At 34.4% G+C, this 13,802-nt stretch overlaps 2 protein-coding genes across 7 annotated transcripts; one reads left to right on the forward strand and one right to left on the reverse strand.

Moving 5' to 3' along the window:
- Nucleotides 1-656: 656 nt before the first annotated feature.
- LOC107618209 (kinase with adenine nucleotide alpha hydrolases-like domain-containing protein) lies at nucleotides 657-6,537 on the forward strand. Of its 3 annotated transcripts, none has more exons than XM_016320203.3 (10): nucleotides 657-1,003; nucleotides 1,561-2,572; nucleotides 2,820-2,974; nucleotides 3,074-3,168; nucleotides 3,401-4,425; nucleotides 4,668-4,828; nucleotides 5,078-5,154; nucleotides 5,247-5,394; nucleotides 5,633-5,782; nucleotides 5,988-6,537. In XM_016320203.3, exons 2-10 carry the CDS (start codon nucleotides 2,386-2,388, stop codon nucleotides 6,234-6,236), a joined length of 2,247 nt encoding a protein of 748 aa, XP_016175689.1. In that variant the 5' UTR covers nucleotides 657-1,003; nucleotides 1,561-2,385; the 3' UTR covers nucleotides 6,237-6,537. The 3 variants fall into 3 exon arrangements, with proteins under 3 accessions (XP_016175689.1, XP_016175690.1, XP_020968066.1); XM_016320204.3 differs by having other exon boundaries at nucleotides 669-870; XM_021112407.2 differs by lacking the exon at nucleotides 657-1,003 and adding an exon at nucleotides 1,417-1,449.
- Nucleotides 6,538-8,964: 2,427 nt separating this feature from the next.
- Nucleotides 8,965-12,373, reverse strand: LOC107619465 (RNA-binding (RRM/RBD/RNP motifs) family protein). Of its 4 annotated transcripts, none has more exons than XM_088497776.1 (10): nucleotides 12,042-12,373; nucleotides 11,550-11,612; nucleotides 11,102-11,183; nucleotides 10,861-10,935; nucleotides 10,592-10,658; nucleotides 10,404-10,440; nucleotides 9,656-9,753; nucleotides 9,437-9,506; nucleotides 9,259-9,341; nucleotides 8,965-9,174 (listed from the first exon to the last, which is right to left on the reverse strand). In XM_088497776.1, the coding sequence occupies exons 1-10, from the start codon at nucleotides 12,222-12,224 to the stop codon at nucleotides 9,144-9,146; spliced, it is 789 nt and encodes a 262-aa protein (XP_088353902.1). In that variant the 5' UTR covers nucleotides 12,225-12,373; the 3' UTR covers nucleotides 8,965-9,143. The 4 variants fall into 4 exon arrangements, with proteins under 4 accessions (XP_088353902.1, XP_088353900.1, XP_088353901.1 ...); XM_088497774.1 differs by having other exon boundaries at nucleotides 9,656-9,759; XM_088497775.1 differs by having other exon boundaries at nucleotides 10,404-10,443.
- Between the last annotated feature and the right edge of the window lie 1,429 nt (nucleotides 12,374-13,802).

Raw genomic sequence — 13,802 nt, forward strand, 5'->3', positions numbered from 1 at the left:
TTGTAATTAATTTTTAATATACATATAATATAAATAAACATAATTACTTATCATAATAAAATTCGTAAAAACTTAATTGCACCATTTAAATTCTTACATTTAATTTTTTTTCAAGAATTTAAAATATTTTATGCACTCTAAATTTATAATACGACACAATTTTGGTTTTGACTATTATAAATTAAGCTTAATTCTAATACACTATCATAATAATAAAGTTTACATAATTATTATCATATTTATAAATAATTATTTAAATGTATGAGTAAGTTAACAATTAAATAAACTCAAATTTATTAAAAATTAATTATTTTTGTAAAATTTAGAGTGAATACTCCATCTGTCCCTCACAATTATCTCGAAAGGACAACGAGACTCTCAAGAAAAAACACTAGATTCGGCCTCTGATATTTTTGTTGGGACTGATTAGCTTCTGTGCCAAAAAAACAACATTGATTTTTTTTGGCACAGGAGCCTCATTGTCCTTCTGTGGTAATTGTTAGAGGCCGGATTGAAATTTTTTTTGTCAAAGAGCCTCGTTGTCTTTCAAGATAATTGTCGGAAGCTATTTTGGTTTTTTCTAAAATTTTATAAGTGCAAGAAAATGAATTTCTTAGAAATGATAAATTTGAGTTATAATAGAAACTACGATTCCTAATGGTATCCCTGGTCTGTAACTTCCATTGGTCACTCACAAGTCACAACAAAGCTTCTGAGTTCTGATCGTAACACATCTTTTCCTTCTTCCCCAGAAACAAACAAATAAAATAAAATCCATTCATTTTCACTCAACCAACACTCCTTTTCCTTTTTCTCTTTCTGGGTTTTCTCTATCTCTTACTAAAGTTTTCAACTTTGCTCCATTTCTTGGTTCTCTCTCTCTCTCTCTCTCTCTCTCTCTCTCTCTCTCTCTTTGACTCTCTATTGTTCCCTTTGGACATCTCACCCCCATTCTCCAATTTTCTATTTTGAAGGACCCCATTTTGTGTTTTTCATTGTTAAGGTTGGCTCATGTTTCTTTTTGCTGGAAATTTGGCACAAAAAGATATAAAATTAAAGATTCTGATGATGATAATTATTGTAAGGAAAAAATTAAGCATTTTGAGTTTTATAAAACTGTCTATCTAACTCCCAATTATTCTCCTTTGTTGTTTTTTCTCTGGATGTTCGTTTGTCAACTCTACCAAAGGATTGATTGAAAATCAATAAAATATAAATAAATATATATAATAATAAAGAGAAAAGAAAGGAAGGTTTGGACTTTGGATCTTGTTTTGGCCTTTCATTCTTGTTTCTGTTTTGTTTTGTTTTTCTTTCTTGTTTTCTAGTCTCCAATGATGTTCTTTTTTCGTTGATTTTTATTTTTAACCTTCAAAGCCAACAAAATGGCGGTTTCAACTTTCAAGTGATTAGTGGAACCATATTTTATGTTTCTCTTTTTTTGTTTCTGTATGTGGCACATTTTCTTTGTGCATTTTTTCTACAGTTTGTTTGTTTGTTTTCTTTTTTTTTCTTTCAGTTTTCTGATCTATATCCATGTTGAATCTTGTGATTATGCAGGGTTAAAACGTTGGGTTGTGAAGAAGGAACAGTGCATTGATTCACATATATCTGAAAGGGGTTGATATATGATTGGATTGGTTTCTGTTGAAAAAGGAAGGAACACTATTTCTGTTGAGGAATCTTTTGGCATTTTCGATAATAGAGCCAACTAGTTGGATCCAAAATCACTCAGAAACCCTCCCTTTACCTTTTTTTTTCCTGTTTTCTTCATCTTTCTTTTCAACTATTTTTTTTTCCTTTTTTTGACTTTGGTGGGGGTGGTTTTGAAGGCTCATTCATAAAAAAGCAAAAGAAGAACGGCTAGGGAAGGGTCCTTCCTCTTTTGCCTTTTAAAAAATTCTTACTTATACACATAGCACAGTAAGTGTTTGTGTAAATGTGTGTGTGAATGAGCAGTAGTTACTTTGAATCTTCTTGAATTTCAGAAACACACTGAAATGGAGCACATTGCATTTTGAGCCACAAAATATCAAAAAACAAGGAGGGGGTATCTGATTCTGATTCCTCACGGATTTTTGGTACTTTGCTTTGGGGGAATGTACCTGCAGAATCATCATTCTCATATATAGGTGACAAGAAAGGAAACAACAAGATTCTGTGAACGTTGCAAGAGGGTCTTTTTTATCTTTTCTTGTTGCTTGTTTGAATTTGGTTAAAAGGGCCTTTGTCCATGGCTACGGAATGTGCAATCATGTTTTGGTGATAATTGTTCTAGTGGGGAAAAGGCTAAATTATGATGTTGAAGGTTTTGCTGTGTGTTTCTGAGATTTGAGAGTAAAATCTTTTGAACAAGGTAGTATCTACTCTCTATTGTTGGTGGTGATGAGTCGAGAGCAACAGAAGGGGATAGGGAAGCAAGTCAAAGGCTCCGATGGTGCTGAGAAGGTTATCGTTGCCGTTAAGGCTTCGAAAGAAATTCCGAGGACTGCACTTGTTTGGTCCCTCACTCATGTTGTTCAACCTGGAGATTGCATCACCCTGCTAGTGGTTGTGCCTTCTCAAAGTTCAGGTGATGATGTCTCTTTTCCCCTGCATTTCATTCATTTTTATGCTTCTTTTTTCTCACAAGATAGTGTTTTGCTTCTCCAATTTGACAAATGGTGAATTACTTAATTTGTCACCAATGGTGTTTGCTTCTGGTTTTGCAATCTTAAACTATGCCTTGGCAGAGTGGCAATGCATTTTTTTTTCTTTTTTTATAGGAACCTTTTACTTTGCTATTTTGTGTAATTAACTGTTACTTTACACAAATGTAGGCAGAAGATTATGGGGTTTTCCTAGATTTGCTGGTGATTGTGCCAGTATCAGTAAAAAGTATCCTCCAGGAACAGTTTCAGAGCAGAAGCATGATATCACTGATTCTTGTTCTCAAATGATCCTTCAGCTCCATGACGTGTATGATCCGAATAAGGTTGGTATATATCCTACTTTTTATTTTTTTTCCCTGAAAAGCTCATGCAAATTGATTCAGAATGTTGAAGATTATATTCTATGAACCCTTTTTCAACAGATAAATGTCAGGATTAAAATTGTTTCTGGATCTCCTTGTGGAGCAGTGGCCGCAGAAGCCAAGAAAGCGCAAGCCAATTGGGTTGTATTAGACAAGTAATAGTCTCTCACTCTCACTTACCTTATTTCCTCACTAAAAGCATGCTATTGTAATTGCAATAAGCTGATTGGTTTTCCTATTTTCATTTTTAGTGTGTTTTGTTGTCTTTTGTGAAGAAAAATGTGAAAATAAAATCCTTAAAACACCAACTAGACTCTTTCTGGTTTACTGTTCTCTGTTCATGTGGGATTATAGTTAAGTTGTTACTTTTGGTGTTTTTCTTTGCAGACAGCTCAAACATGAAGAAAAGCGATGCATGGAAGAGCTACAGTGTAATATTGTGGTCATGAAGCGTTCCCAACCAAAAGTACTCCGCTTGAATTTGATTGGATCGCAAAAGGAAGCTGAAGAATCATGTCCATTGCCTTCTGAGCATGATGAGCTGGCTGAAAATCATACCAAAAAGAATACCGATTCACTAAATTCCATTAAGGGGCCTTCTGTAACTCCAACCAGCAGCCCGGAGCAAGGGACTCCATTTACTGCAACGGAAGCTGGAACTTCATCAGTTTCAAGCTCTGATCCAGGAACTTCACCATTCTTTATCTCAGAGACAAATGGTGAGTTGAAGAAAGAGGAGACTATCAAAGAAAATCAAGAACTTGATGATTCAGACACAGAAAGTGAAAGTTTGTCCACATCTTCGGCAAGCTTGAGATTCCAGCCATGGATCACAGAATTACTTTTACATCAACAATCATCTCAACGAAACGAAGGAAGGCCAGAAATATCTCAAGATATGCCTCAAACATCTACAACTAGAGCCTTGCTAGAAAAGTTCTCAAGGCTCGATCGAGGAGCTGGAATTGAAATGTCAAATTATAGAAATGAGTCAGATTTTAGTGGAAATCTCAGAGAGGCAATATCATTATCTAGAAATACTCCGCCTGGTCCACCTCCATTATGTTCAATATGTCAACACAAGGCACCTGTTTTCGGAAAACCTCCAAGATGGTTCAGCTATGCCGAGTTAGAACTTGCCACTGGTGGATTCTCTGAGGCCAACTTCCTGGCTGAGGGGGGATTTGGATCCGTTCACAGAGGGGTTCTACCGGATGGACAAGTCGTTGCTGTCAAGCAACATAAATTGGCTAGTTCTCAGGGTGACCTTGAGTTTTGCTCAGAGGTAGAAGTCCTGAGTTGTGCTCAGCACCGAAATGTTGTTATGCTGATTGGATTCTGTATAGAGGATAAGAGAAGGCTACTAGTTTACGAGTACATATGCAATGGATCATTGGATTCACATTTATATGGTGATTTCTCTTGCTCTCTTGCATCCGAAATTCTATGCTTACAGAATTTTTTTCAATTGCACTAGACTATAATATCAGACTTATGTTTGCTACTTTGATTTATTAATCTGATGCCAACTAAAAGCAGGTGGTGAAGTAGGATTAATGTGACAATGTTTTTCATTTTGAATACAGTGATTGAATCAAGACATATATTTTACTGACATGATTGTAAATTAGTCTAATATTTCAAACTATTTCAGGGAGACAGCGAGAACCATTAGAATGGGCTGCACGGCAAAAAATTGCCATTGGAGCTGCTCGTGGGTTACGATATCTTCATGAAGAGTGCAGAGTGGGATGCATTATCCACCGTGACATGCGGCCTAACAACATTCTCATAACTCATGATTTTGAACCACTGGTATGGTAGTGCTCGCCTATTGTACAATGCATTCTTGTAGGTTTGTAGTTTACACTATAAAAGGCACCTTTACCTCACTTTTGAATATCCACCCATCTACATTTTTAAATTTACTTACCATTGGATGTAAAGGACAGAGAATTTTCTGAGTCTTGTATAGATTACAACCTAAACTCTGGTGTATGCTGAATTTGAGTTGGATTACATACATGCCTAATTTTTCTAACAGCATTATATTGTGATTGCAAGGTTGGTGATTTTGGATTGGCGAGGTGGCAACCTGATGGAGACACGGGTGTGGAAACCCGAGTAATTGGAACATTCGGGTATGTATTTGTGTTTTTCCTGAATGGTTTTCATAATCAAAACTTGTCTGAGAAATATGAACTCACAATTAAGATATGACGTTACTGTGTAGGTATTTGGCTCCTGAATATGCTCAAAGCGGCCAAATAACTGAAAAAGCTGATGTTTATTCATTCGGGGTGGTATTGGTGGAGCTTGTTACAGGGAGAAAAGCTGTGGATCTCACGCGGCCTAAGGGACAGCAGTGTCTTACTGAGTGGGTAAGTTATAAAGTTTTAATGGAATTTTCATGGATAAACTATATTTGCAATTTTTACTCGAACCATTCTGTGAAAATTTTCACCCTTTATATTATACCCAACCAAACATTGCCTAAGAGTTTAAGTATGACTATGTCTATAATTAACAATCAGAAATCCTATATAATCCCCTTTTATGTTTCTGGTTGTTCATGCCAAGTCTTGTCGAAATTTGAGTAAATGTTTTGATATTTAACAGGCACGACCACTGTTGGAAGAATATGCCATTGAGGAACTGATTGATCCAAGGCTGGGGAACCAATACTTAGAAAATGAGGTCTATTGCATGTTGCATGCTGCATCATTATGCATACGGCGAGATCCTCATTCTAGACCACGCATGTCACAGGTAAAGCAAGTTCTTGAACTGATTTTTGTTGGAAAAAATTGCTTTGAAGAATTCTCAATCACATATTTATTATAATTTGATCAAACTCTATTTCAAGTTAAAATCAATAGGAAAAGCTAATGCTGCATGTTTAGATAATGTTTTTTGAATTGACCATGTTCTCTGCCTAACTCTTTTTAAAATTATTTCTGCTTGTTAATTCAAGGTTCTTCGTATACTGGACGGCGACATGGTCATGGACACGAGTTACATTTCAACTCCAAGTTATGATGTGGGAAACCGGAGTGGCAGACTCTGGTCGGAGCCGCTGCAGAGGCAGCACCATTACAGCGGTCCTCTGTTAGAAGAGTCACTTGAATCATTCAGTGGGAAGCTATCTCTTGACAAATACAGGCCTGCATATTGGGATAGGGACAACAAAGCAAGAAGGACTTCATGTGAAGATGACATTTAGAAAGGGGTTGATACTTGATCAAAATTGAAAATTGCTTTTTTCTTGTTATGCTAAATATGTTTATTTTCCCTCCTATTTTGTAATTTTGCATCTTTCTATCTATCTTTCTGCAGTGAGATCTAATTTTGCATGTGTATAATAGCAGGGTGAAAGTAGGATAGGTAAAAAAATATAGAAGCTTTTGAAATTCTTCAGAGAAAATCATGTACACACTATTGTGCCTAAAAGGGCCTCTTTGACTTGAGAGAGTTTGTGGGGTCTTGAAATGAAATGAAATGGAGTAGCTTCTTCTAAGTTCAAAGATTGTTGGTTTAATTATCATTTATCCCTTTTCACTTTCCATGTGTGTGTCCATGCACATGCATATGCGTTGAGAAGCAAACAAACATGGTTTGATGGTTGTCATCTGAAGTTCTGAACCAACTTGGACAGTGACACAGACAAATCAGAGTTAGCCTTTTGCATCTATGAAGGGTACTAAAATCACAGGGTAATTAATAATGACACTTCACCTTTTTGAGTTTGGATGATATTAGAAACATTTTATTTATGAAAATGTACACTAAACTCTAATATATGCAAGTCTCATGACTCATGACATAATATCTTCATATTTTATAAAATATAGCACTAATCTCAATATCTTATAATTAAAAAAGAGGTAAGTATAGACATGACAAAACAAAAGCAAAAAATGTTGAATATATAGTAGCAGTTAATGAGACTGATAGAGTTTATCCATTTTAAAAATCTTAAAATTTTGAAGCAATTAATAAAACCAAAAAATCTTGGTTGGCTGATGTTGACAATGTCCTATGCTTTTTTGAATTCTTGACTTCTAGGAATCATGTGAAGCAAAATTCATTGGTTGGCTGATGATGACAATCCTGAGAGGGTTCAGACAACATAAATTCATGAGACATGTCAAAGTGTGATGTCACTTGCCTATGATTTGGCAAATTATAAACAAAATGACTCCATACCTTATCTCAAGGCCAACCCTGTCTAATTCTTGTCCATATATCATTACTTCTTATAGATCAACATCAACACAAATATTGCAGTGCAGAATACACAGGTCCTGATTCCTAATTTCCTACCATAATTATTGTGTTATTTTCCATTTTACACAAATTTATTGTGTTAAGGGTGCTAATCCCTTCTTTCCTATGTCACTTCCTAATTCCATGGTTACTTAACAAAGCTTAACTAAGACAATATATTCTTAAAGTTATTAATATGTTAAATAATATTGAAAGAACAAAATGAGCTTGCATAATGCATGCAATGTTCTTAAGATTAAAAAAAAAAAAAACCTTGATGGCAACTCCCCTTTTTAGAGCATACCTATGGTGAAGACAATGCTTGCTTATTCTGACTAACTTGCTGAGTTTTGTGCTAAGCATTATGATATTGCAAAAATTTGGGAGCATATACACATGCACCTCATTATTATGGACTACAACTATTGGTGGATGAGATAGGTGTTGAGGTTTCTAAGATTTAAGCTTTTGTCCTTTTCTTTATGTTGTACCCAAAAAGCAAAAGAAAACTCATTTTTCCACTGCATTAACACTTGCTGCTTTTCTAGATTAAGCTCACCAGAATAAGTAAAGGATATCAAATCGATGAAAAGAAAATGTACTGCATCCTTAAAAGTAAATTGCTACTATTCTCCATGAATTACTTAGCGGTTGGAATTTCTAGAGTTTAAAGCTAATGCTAAATAGTAAACAATAGCAATAATGGCTAATAGATATACCAAAGTCATTTTCTAGAGCGTTATAAATGTTTGGGCAGTTGGAGAAAGATTAGACATAGAAGAACAGGCCTTTGAAACCGACCCAGTAAATTGAATGCACTTCAATCATTACACTTCTAGTACTATAATGTTCACAAACCCACCAGAAAAAGTTACCATCATGAGTGTATCTTATACGGCTAAAATTTTTATATATGAATAATTTTAATGTGAAATACAAAAATATTTGATGATTTTGGTGTTCTACAGGGTTGTGGTAGTAGCACAAAACGTCACTGACGTTTTGCAATAAATTTTTTTTTTAATCATCAAAGAACAAAACTTCACTGACGTTTTGTAATAAAAAATATTATTTTAATTATTAAAACAGAAAACGTCACTGACGTTTTGTTAGAAAAATATTATTTTAATTGAAGAAACACAAAACGTCATTAACGTTTTGTAAATGGCCATAGTTGTGTTTAACACACAATTTGGTTCATGACGAAGGATTTCACCTCTAGTGATACAATATTAAAAAGAAAAAGTTCTATCTTATACTAGTTGTATTTACATGAAAATATGGAAAATTGCAATAATGTAATGTCTTTTTCACATGAAAACTATTCAGAGTTGCATGACACTACTATATTTGGTTACTGAGTAATATTATATACACCACTTTTTTATACATTTTTTCATACACATTTTACTTTTGATATTAAGAATAATTGATAAAAGATACAAAGTGTGTCTTTTATACCATGAAAATGTAAAAATATAAAGAAAAAACAGTACGAACATAATTCTATTAGTAATCTAGCTTCTTATCTTATTTGCATATTCTTAGGTCATCAGAACGTACATAATATCTCTATTGCTCAACAATATTCCATTTAACATTATAAATCAAGTTTTATAGAACAAGGACATGTTTAGTCCATAACTCGGTAATAAATTTAGCTAAAATGAAGGATAAAAACAAAATGAGGGAATATCTTTTTTTATAATAGTGAAAGGAATATACTACAAAATGAAGATGTTTTCTAAGGTTGATAAACATTCCCAATATTTCCAATACGTTGCAACTATGCTAGAGAAAACACAATGTTGGCCTTTATATCAAACAACAAAATTATCTGGAAATTGGCTTGCTTCCATTTCTTCTAATGCTTCCTCATTTTAGACCTTGCGTATCTACAAGAAAATATTTAGGGACATAAGACATCAATCCTAGCTAGAGTATCTAAAATTAATAGAAACCATTAGGTTAGAAGTTACTCTATGTGCATGCCACCCCGATCTGACGATGACAGCATGCTGCCCTGAAGCTGCTCCATGACCTTAGTAGCTTGTTCAACTTCCTGTAAAAGAATAAAGGTTAGTAAATTGATAAGGAGTAAGCAAGCAAAATTTACTACACTGACCAACAGGGGATTGAACAAGGACTATGACTCACATCAAAATCAGCAAATGCAACCGGCATTCCTCCTCTAGAACGGATTTTGACCATGTTGAATCCAGCATACCTGGAAAATGGATTTAAGACATTAAAGCTCGATAGTAAAAACTCAAAATCAAGTGAAAGATGAACATTGCAAGATCAAGATATAACAAGAACCAGTAGGTCCAGCACTGCTCCAATATGAACAACTTTACTATAGACACAACAACTCACACTGAGAAAGTTTGTCTCAGTTCATCTTCGGTGCAGTTTGGACCAAGATTTGCAATGAAGAGAGTAGAGCATGGTCCTCCATCAGGACCCCTTTCATGCTGCTCCTACATAAAATTTGGAAGAATTAAATATGGACGTTTCTAATGAGAAATGGAAGTAAAATCTTTTACATGCTAGGCAGTAATGAACATGATTGTTTATTTGAGTTAATTTATGATATTATTTAAACAAGTTTACTCAAATACAAACTCCTTTTGAAAGAGAAAATTGTATAAGTTCAATTGGTAAACTATTCATTGCACAATTGCGTTCACAAGTCTAAATATTTACACTTTATTTGTAATCAAAATGTATAATTTGGACACTTTTGTCGGATACTTGATTTGACTTGTTTATGTTATGTATTGATCTATCTACATGTTTTTGTTACAAGGCTGAAATTGTTCAATAAGGGAAGTCCAATGCACAAACATCCCGTGTTAACGCAATGTTTAGAGAAGGGTCCCACCCAAAGGTATAATGTAAACAACCAAACTTGATAACTGTATGAACAATAGTAAATTGTTCAAGAGTTTCTAGAACATATCTTTTAAATAATAAAGTTTAAGCATGCAGAATATCTAAACTTCTTGTTTGAAAACCAAGGTATTGAACTCTGTTCATCATATAGAGTGGGACAAATATTGGCTGTTCTACAGAGGCAGTAAGCTGAAAAGTTCCAATCTATTGTGGGTTCTCATTCACTTACCGCAGACACAGCACTGTCAGAGCCAAACTTAATCTCACTGCTGCAAACAATTAGAAAACATAAAAGTTAGGGAATAAGGAATCACTAGAGTATTCAAAACATTTAGGATATTTTTATCGCTCAGTACATTTGTGTCAGCAATATGCAAAATCACGAAATAGTGACTCGTAGTAAACTGTACTTTCGACCTTTTAGTGGTTGCTAAATCACCATGGCTGCCACCACTTCCTGATGGTTCATCAGGATCACTGTCACCTAATGTGCAAGAACATGCAGGTGAGCCACAAATACAAGAGGGACAAGAATATGTAACATAACTTTGTAGTCCTCCCCTAATTTCCTTTCTTCATCTCACTAATCCAATTTAATAGGAAAGGGAAGTGTAGCGCATCATATAATTCATTACATGGGAATCATATATCTACTTTGCTTTGAACTTATAATGAAGCAACATTACCATCATCACTTGATGACCCTTGAACATCAGCCTCTCCTTTAGACCGTTTATCTATAACAACATAGGCTCCGCTACCTGGGGAAGACAAATAGTCCAATGAACATATTGGAATGTAAAAACAACTCCATTTCTCCACAATTTATCAACCTAAATGAATACATATAAATTTTTATATTGGACAGAACGGGAAATATTAATGTTTTTCATTTTCATATCTCACAAGTAAGCATAATGTATATACCTGGCTTACGCTTCCTCCTTGAGTTTGACCTAGCAAGTTCAATATGCAAAACAGAACCAGCTTGTGGATCAAATTTCACGCCCTGATGATCGCCCCGTAAGAAAGAAATCACATAGGAAACTAATTGTGGACATTTTATCAGTAAAAATACCATCTTTACTCTATTGTCTACTGGACAACTAATTAGAATCATTCATAATACACTAACTTCCAGCATTTCCTTATCACTACACACATGTCAATTTCATACCATATCTTCATCAATATCATCATAGTCCAAAACAGGGTAGATGATACCATAATCGTAAGTCTAATGAACTATAAGTGTATCAAATAATTTTCTCAACATGGAAATGAGAATGAACTATCTGCACCACCGTCCTAAACTAATAAACTCCAAATCCTTGACCTTCATCTAAAATGGCATAATCTGACCCTAACCACTTACATTTAAAGCGTGCAATGCTGCCATCGCCGATTGATGATTGAAAAAAGTAGCAAACGCAACAACCTGAAAAGATTATTGAGTGAATGAGTGAACAACTTTCATTCAATATCATAAAAAAATTAGATTAAATCCTCACTTAAGCCCTCTGAAACTGTAGTAATCACCGATCACTATAGCACTTAACTTAAGCAAATTCACTTATGAAACCCTAAAATAGTCCATTACGTGCTTAAATTAGTCTCTAACATTGAATTGGTTAATGAAAGTAACATGACATTGTATTCTCATTATTCAAATCAAATATCAGAGACAGTCATTAGTTTATAATCAAACTTCACGATTTCAATTTCAATAGGACTAAAGTGAGAAAGTAATATACACAATTCACCGAAATTTTAGTTACAACTGCATCAGTAAAGAGAAGCTTCTTTCTTTCTTTTTTCTTTGTTCTCATTATTATTTTGAGGAGAATGAAAGGGAAAAATGATGTGCCTGGTTGGCGCGTCCGGTGTACTTGAGCTGGCAGGAGTCGAAGCCGGGGCGACGGCGGAAGAGGTTGTGAATCTCACGCGCCTTCACGTCGTCTGGGAGGCCCGACACAAACAACGTGTTGATGTGGCTTCGCTCATCCTGCTGCTGGTATGCGTAGTATGGGTCAAAAGGTTGGTGAGCCATTTACCGTCGGAGTTTTCGCAGTCGTGTGTGGCAGCGATGACGGTGGCCGGAGAAAGAGTCGAGAAGAGTGGGAAAATGTTTTCGGCGGTGACAGGGTTTTTGCTTTGTAGTTACTCAGATGAAACGAAATCCAGGAGCACTGTGTTAGTGTCGTTTACTAGAACTTGCCTTTTCTCATATTAGACGATGTCGTTTGGGCCTTGGAGCATTCGTTTGCCCTTTGTTAAGAACCAAAACGACATGAAATTATGACTTTTTAGCATTCGTTTGCCCTTTTGATTTTTTAAGAACGGATTTATCAATTTCAGTGTGAGAAAGGGGGAGAAATGTGTAATTTCTTTTGTTCTTAAGTTTCTAACAAAAAACAAAGGTGAAATTTCAGTTGATACTTTACTCTCTTCTATCATATTGAAGAAAATTTAGTTTATTTATAGTTTATACTTTATATTTTTTTATTATTTATTTATTTACTTTTTAAATAAAGTATCAAAAGTTGCAGAAGCATTTGATTCTGCACATTTGTTTAACTAAATAAAAATAAATAGATTTGTGGTAACTCAATGATTCATACTTCGTCCATGGTAGAAATAGCAATACATGTTAACATTGGCATAGTTAGCTTTGTCCTTTCTTGATCTCTTGGATGCATTTTATCTCTTTAGTTTCTTGAAACATGATTTACAAAACTTCTTTTGACTTGCATCATTAATTTTAATTTGGTAGAGGTTATGATACCAACAATTCTAACTACCCAATGTTATGATTTAAAAGATGCAGTTAGAATAAGTGATCATCTTCTATATATCATTTGGATACTTATAGTAATTGATAGAGCATTGATGCAGTTGATACCTCAAGTTACTTTGAATTTATAGTAATTTTTGTAGTTAGTTTCGTACTACTCTGCCTTTATACTTTCATGGGCTATGCTTTTATCATGCATGTTGTTGTTCCATTTACATTACTTGACATGCTAACCTTAACTATTTATTGTTTTCAATTCCCAGCATGGCAGCATATAACACACAGCATGAAAGATCCAAGTATTGTTACATTATGGGTGGATTTACCTATAATGATGAAGTAAAGCAGAAAATATGGTGCAATACAAGGTTATTTGTTTATATTCTTTTTTGTTGTTCAGTGTTTTGGTTCAACATTTGATGTATTCCTTTTCCCACCTGTTGGTTTCAATATATTTTCGTTTTTTTTTTTCTTTTGTATTTCCTTAGTTGCCTCATGCAATGCTCATATTTGTTCAAATCAATTTTGTTAAAACTAAGGATAGATGAAAATTTTCATAGCTTGGAGCAGACAATTTTTTCTTTATAGTCTGCTCTATGATTGGTATCTCTAGAACGATTTTTAGGGTTGTTTCTGTAGAATATCTAAATATAAAAGAAGTGAAAGAATGATGATTTGCTGCATTATGCAAGTGATTAGACTAGTTGTTGCAATAAGTGTTTGCTGTGTGGGAATTGAAGTGCATGATGTGGCTTTTGTAGATGGTAAATTGCAAATTGAAATTATAAGTTAGGTTAAAAATGTTAAGAAAAGCTCTGTATACAAGTCATTAGG

The sequence above is a fragment of the Arachis ipaensis genome, chromosome B9 (genome assembly GCF_059453495.1).
Source record: "Arachis ipaensis isolate K30076 ecotype BB chromosome B9, ASM5945349v1, whole genome shotgun sequence".
NCBI classification, from domain to species: Eukaryota; Viridiplantae; Streptophyta; class Magnoliopsida; order Fabales; family Fabaceae; genus Arachis; species Arachis ipaensis.

What these genes read in the sequence shown, in the direction of transcription:
- LOC107618209 (XM_016320203.3), top strand. Translation starts at nt 2,386, where the DNA reads ATGAGTCGAGAGCAACAGAAGGGGATAGGGAAGCAAGTCAAAGGCTCC. An exon ending in AATTGGGTTGTATTAGACAA is followed by an intron (nt 3,169 to 3,400) that starts GTAATAGTCTCT and finishes TTTTCTTTGCAG; the next exon opens with ACAGCTCAAACATGAAGAAA. An exon ending in CGAGTAATTGGAACATTCGG is followed by an intron (nt 5,155 to 5,246) that starts GTATGTATTTGT and finishes GTTACTGTGTAG; the next exon opens with GTATTTGGCTCCTGAATATG.
- LOC107619465 (XM_088497773.1), bottom strand. Translation starts at nt 12,224, where the DNA reads ATGGCTCACCAACCTTTTGACCCATACTACGCATACCAGCAGCAGGAT. An exon ending in AGGGTCATCAAGTGATGATG is followed by an intron (nt 10,659 to 10,860) that starts GTAATGTTGCTT and finishes CTTGCACATTAG; the next exon opens with GTGACAGTGATCCTGATGAA. An exon ending in CTGAGACAAACTTTCTCAGT is followed by an intron (nt 9,507 to 9,655) that starts GTGAGTTGTTGT and finishes TCCATTTTCCAG; the next exon opens with GTATGCTGGATTCAACATGG.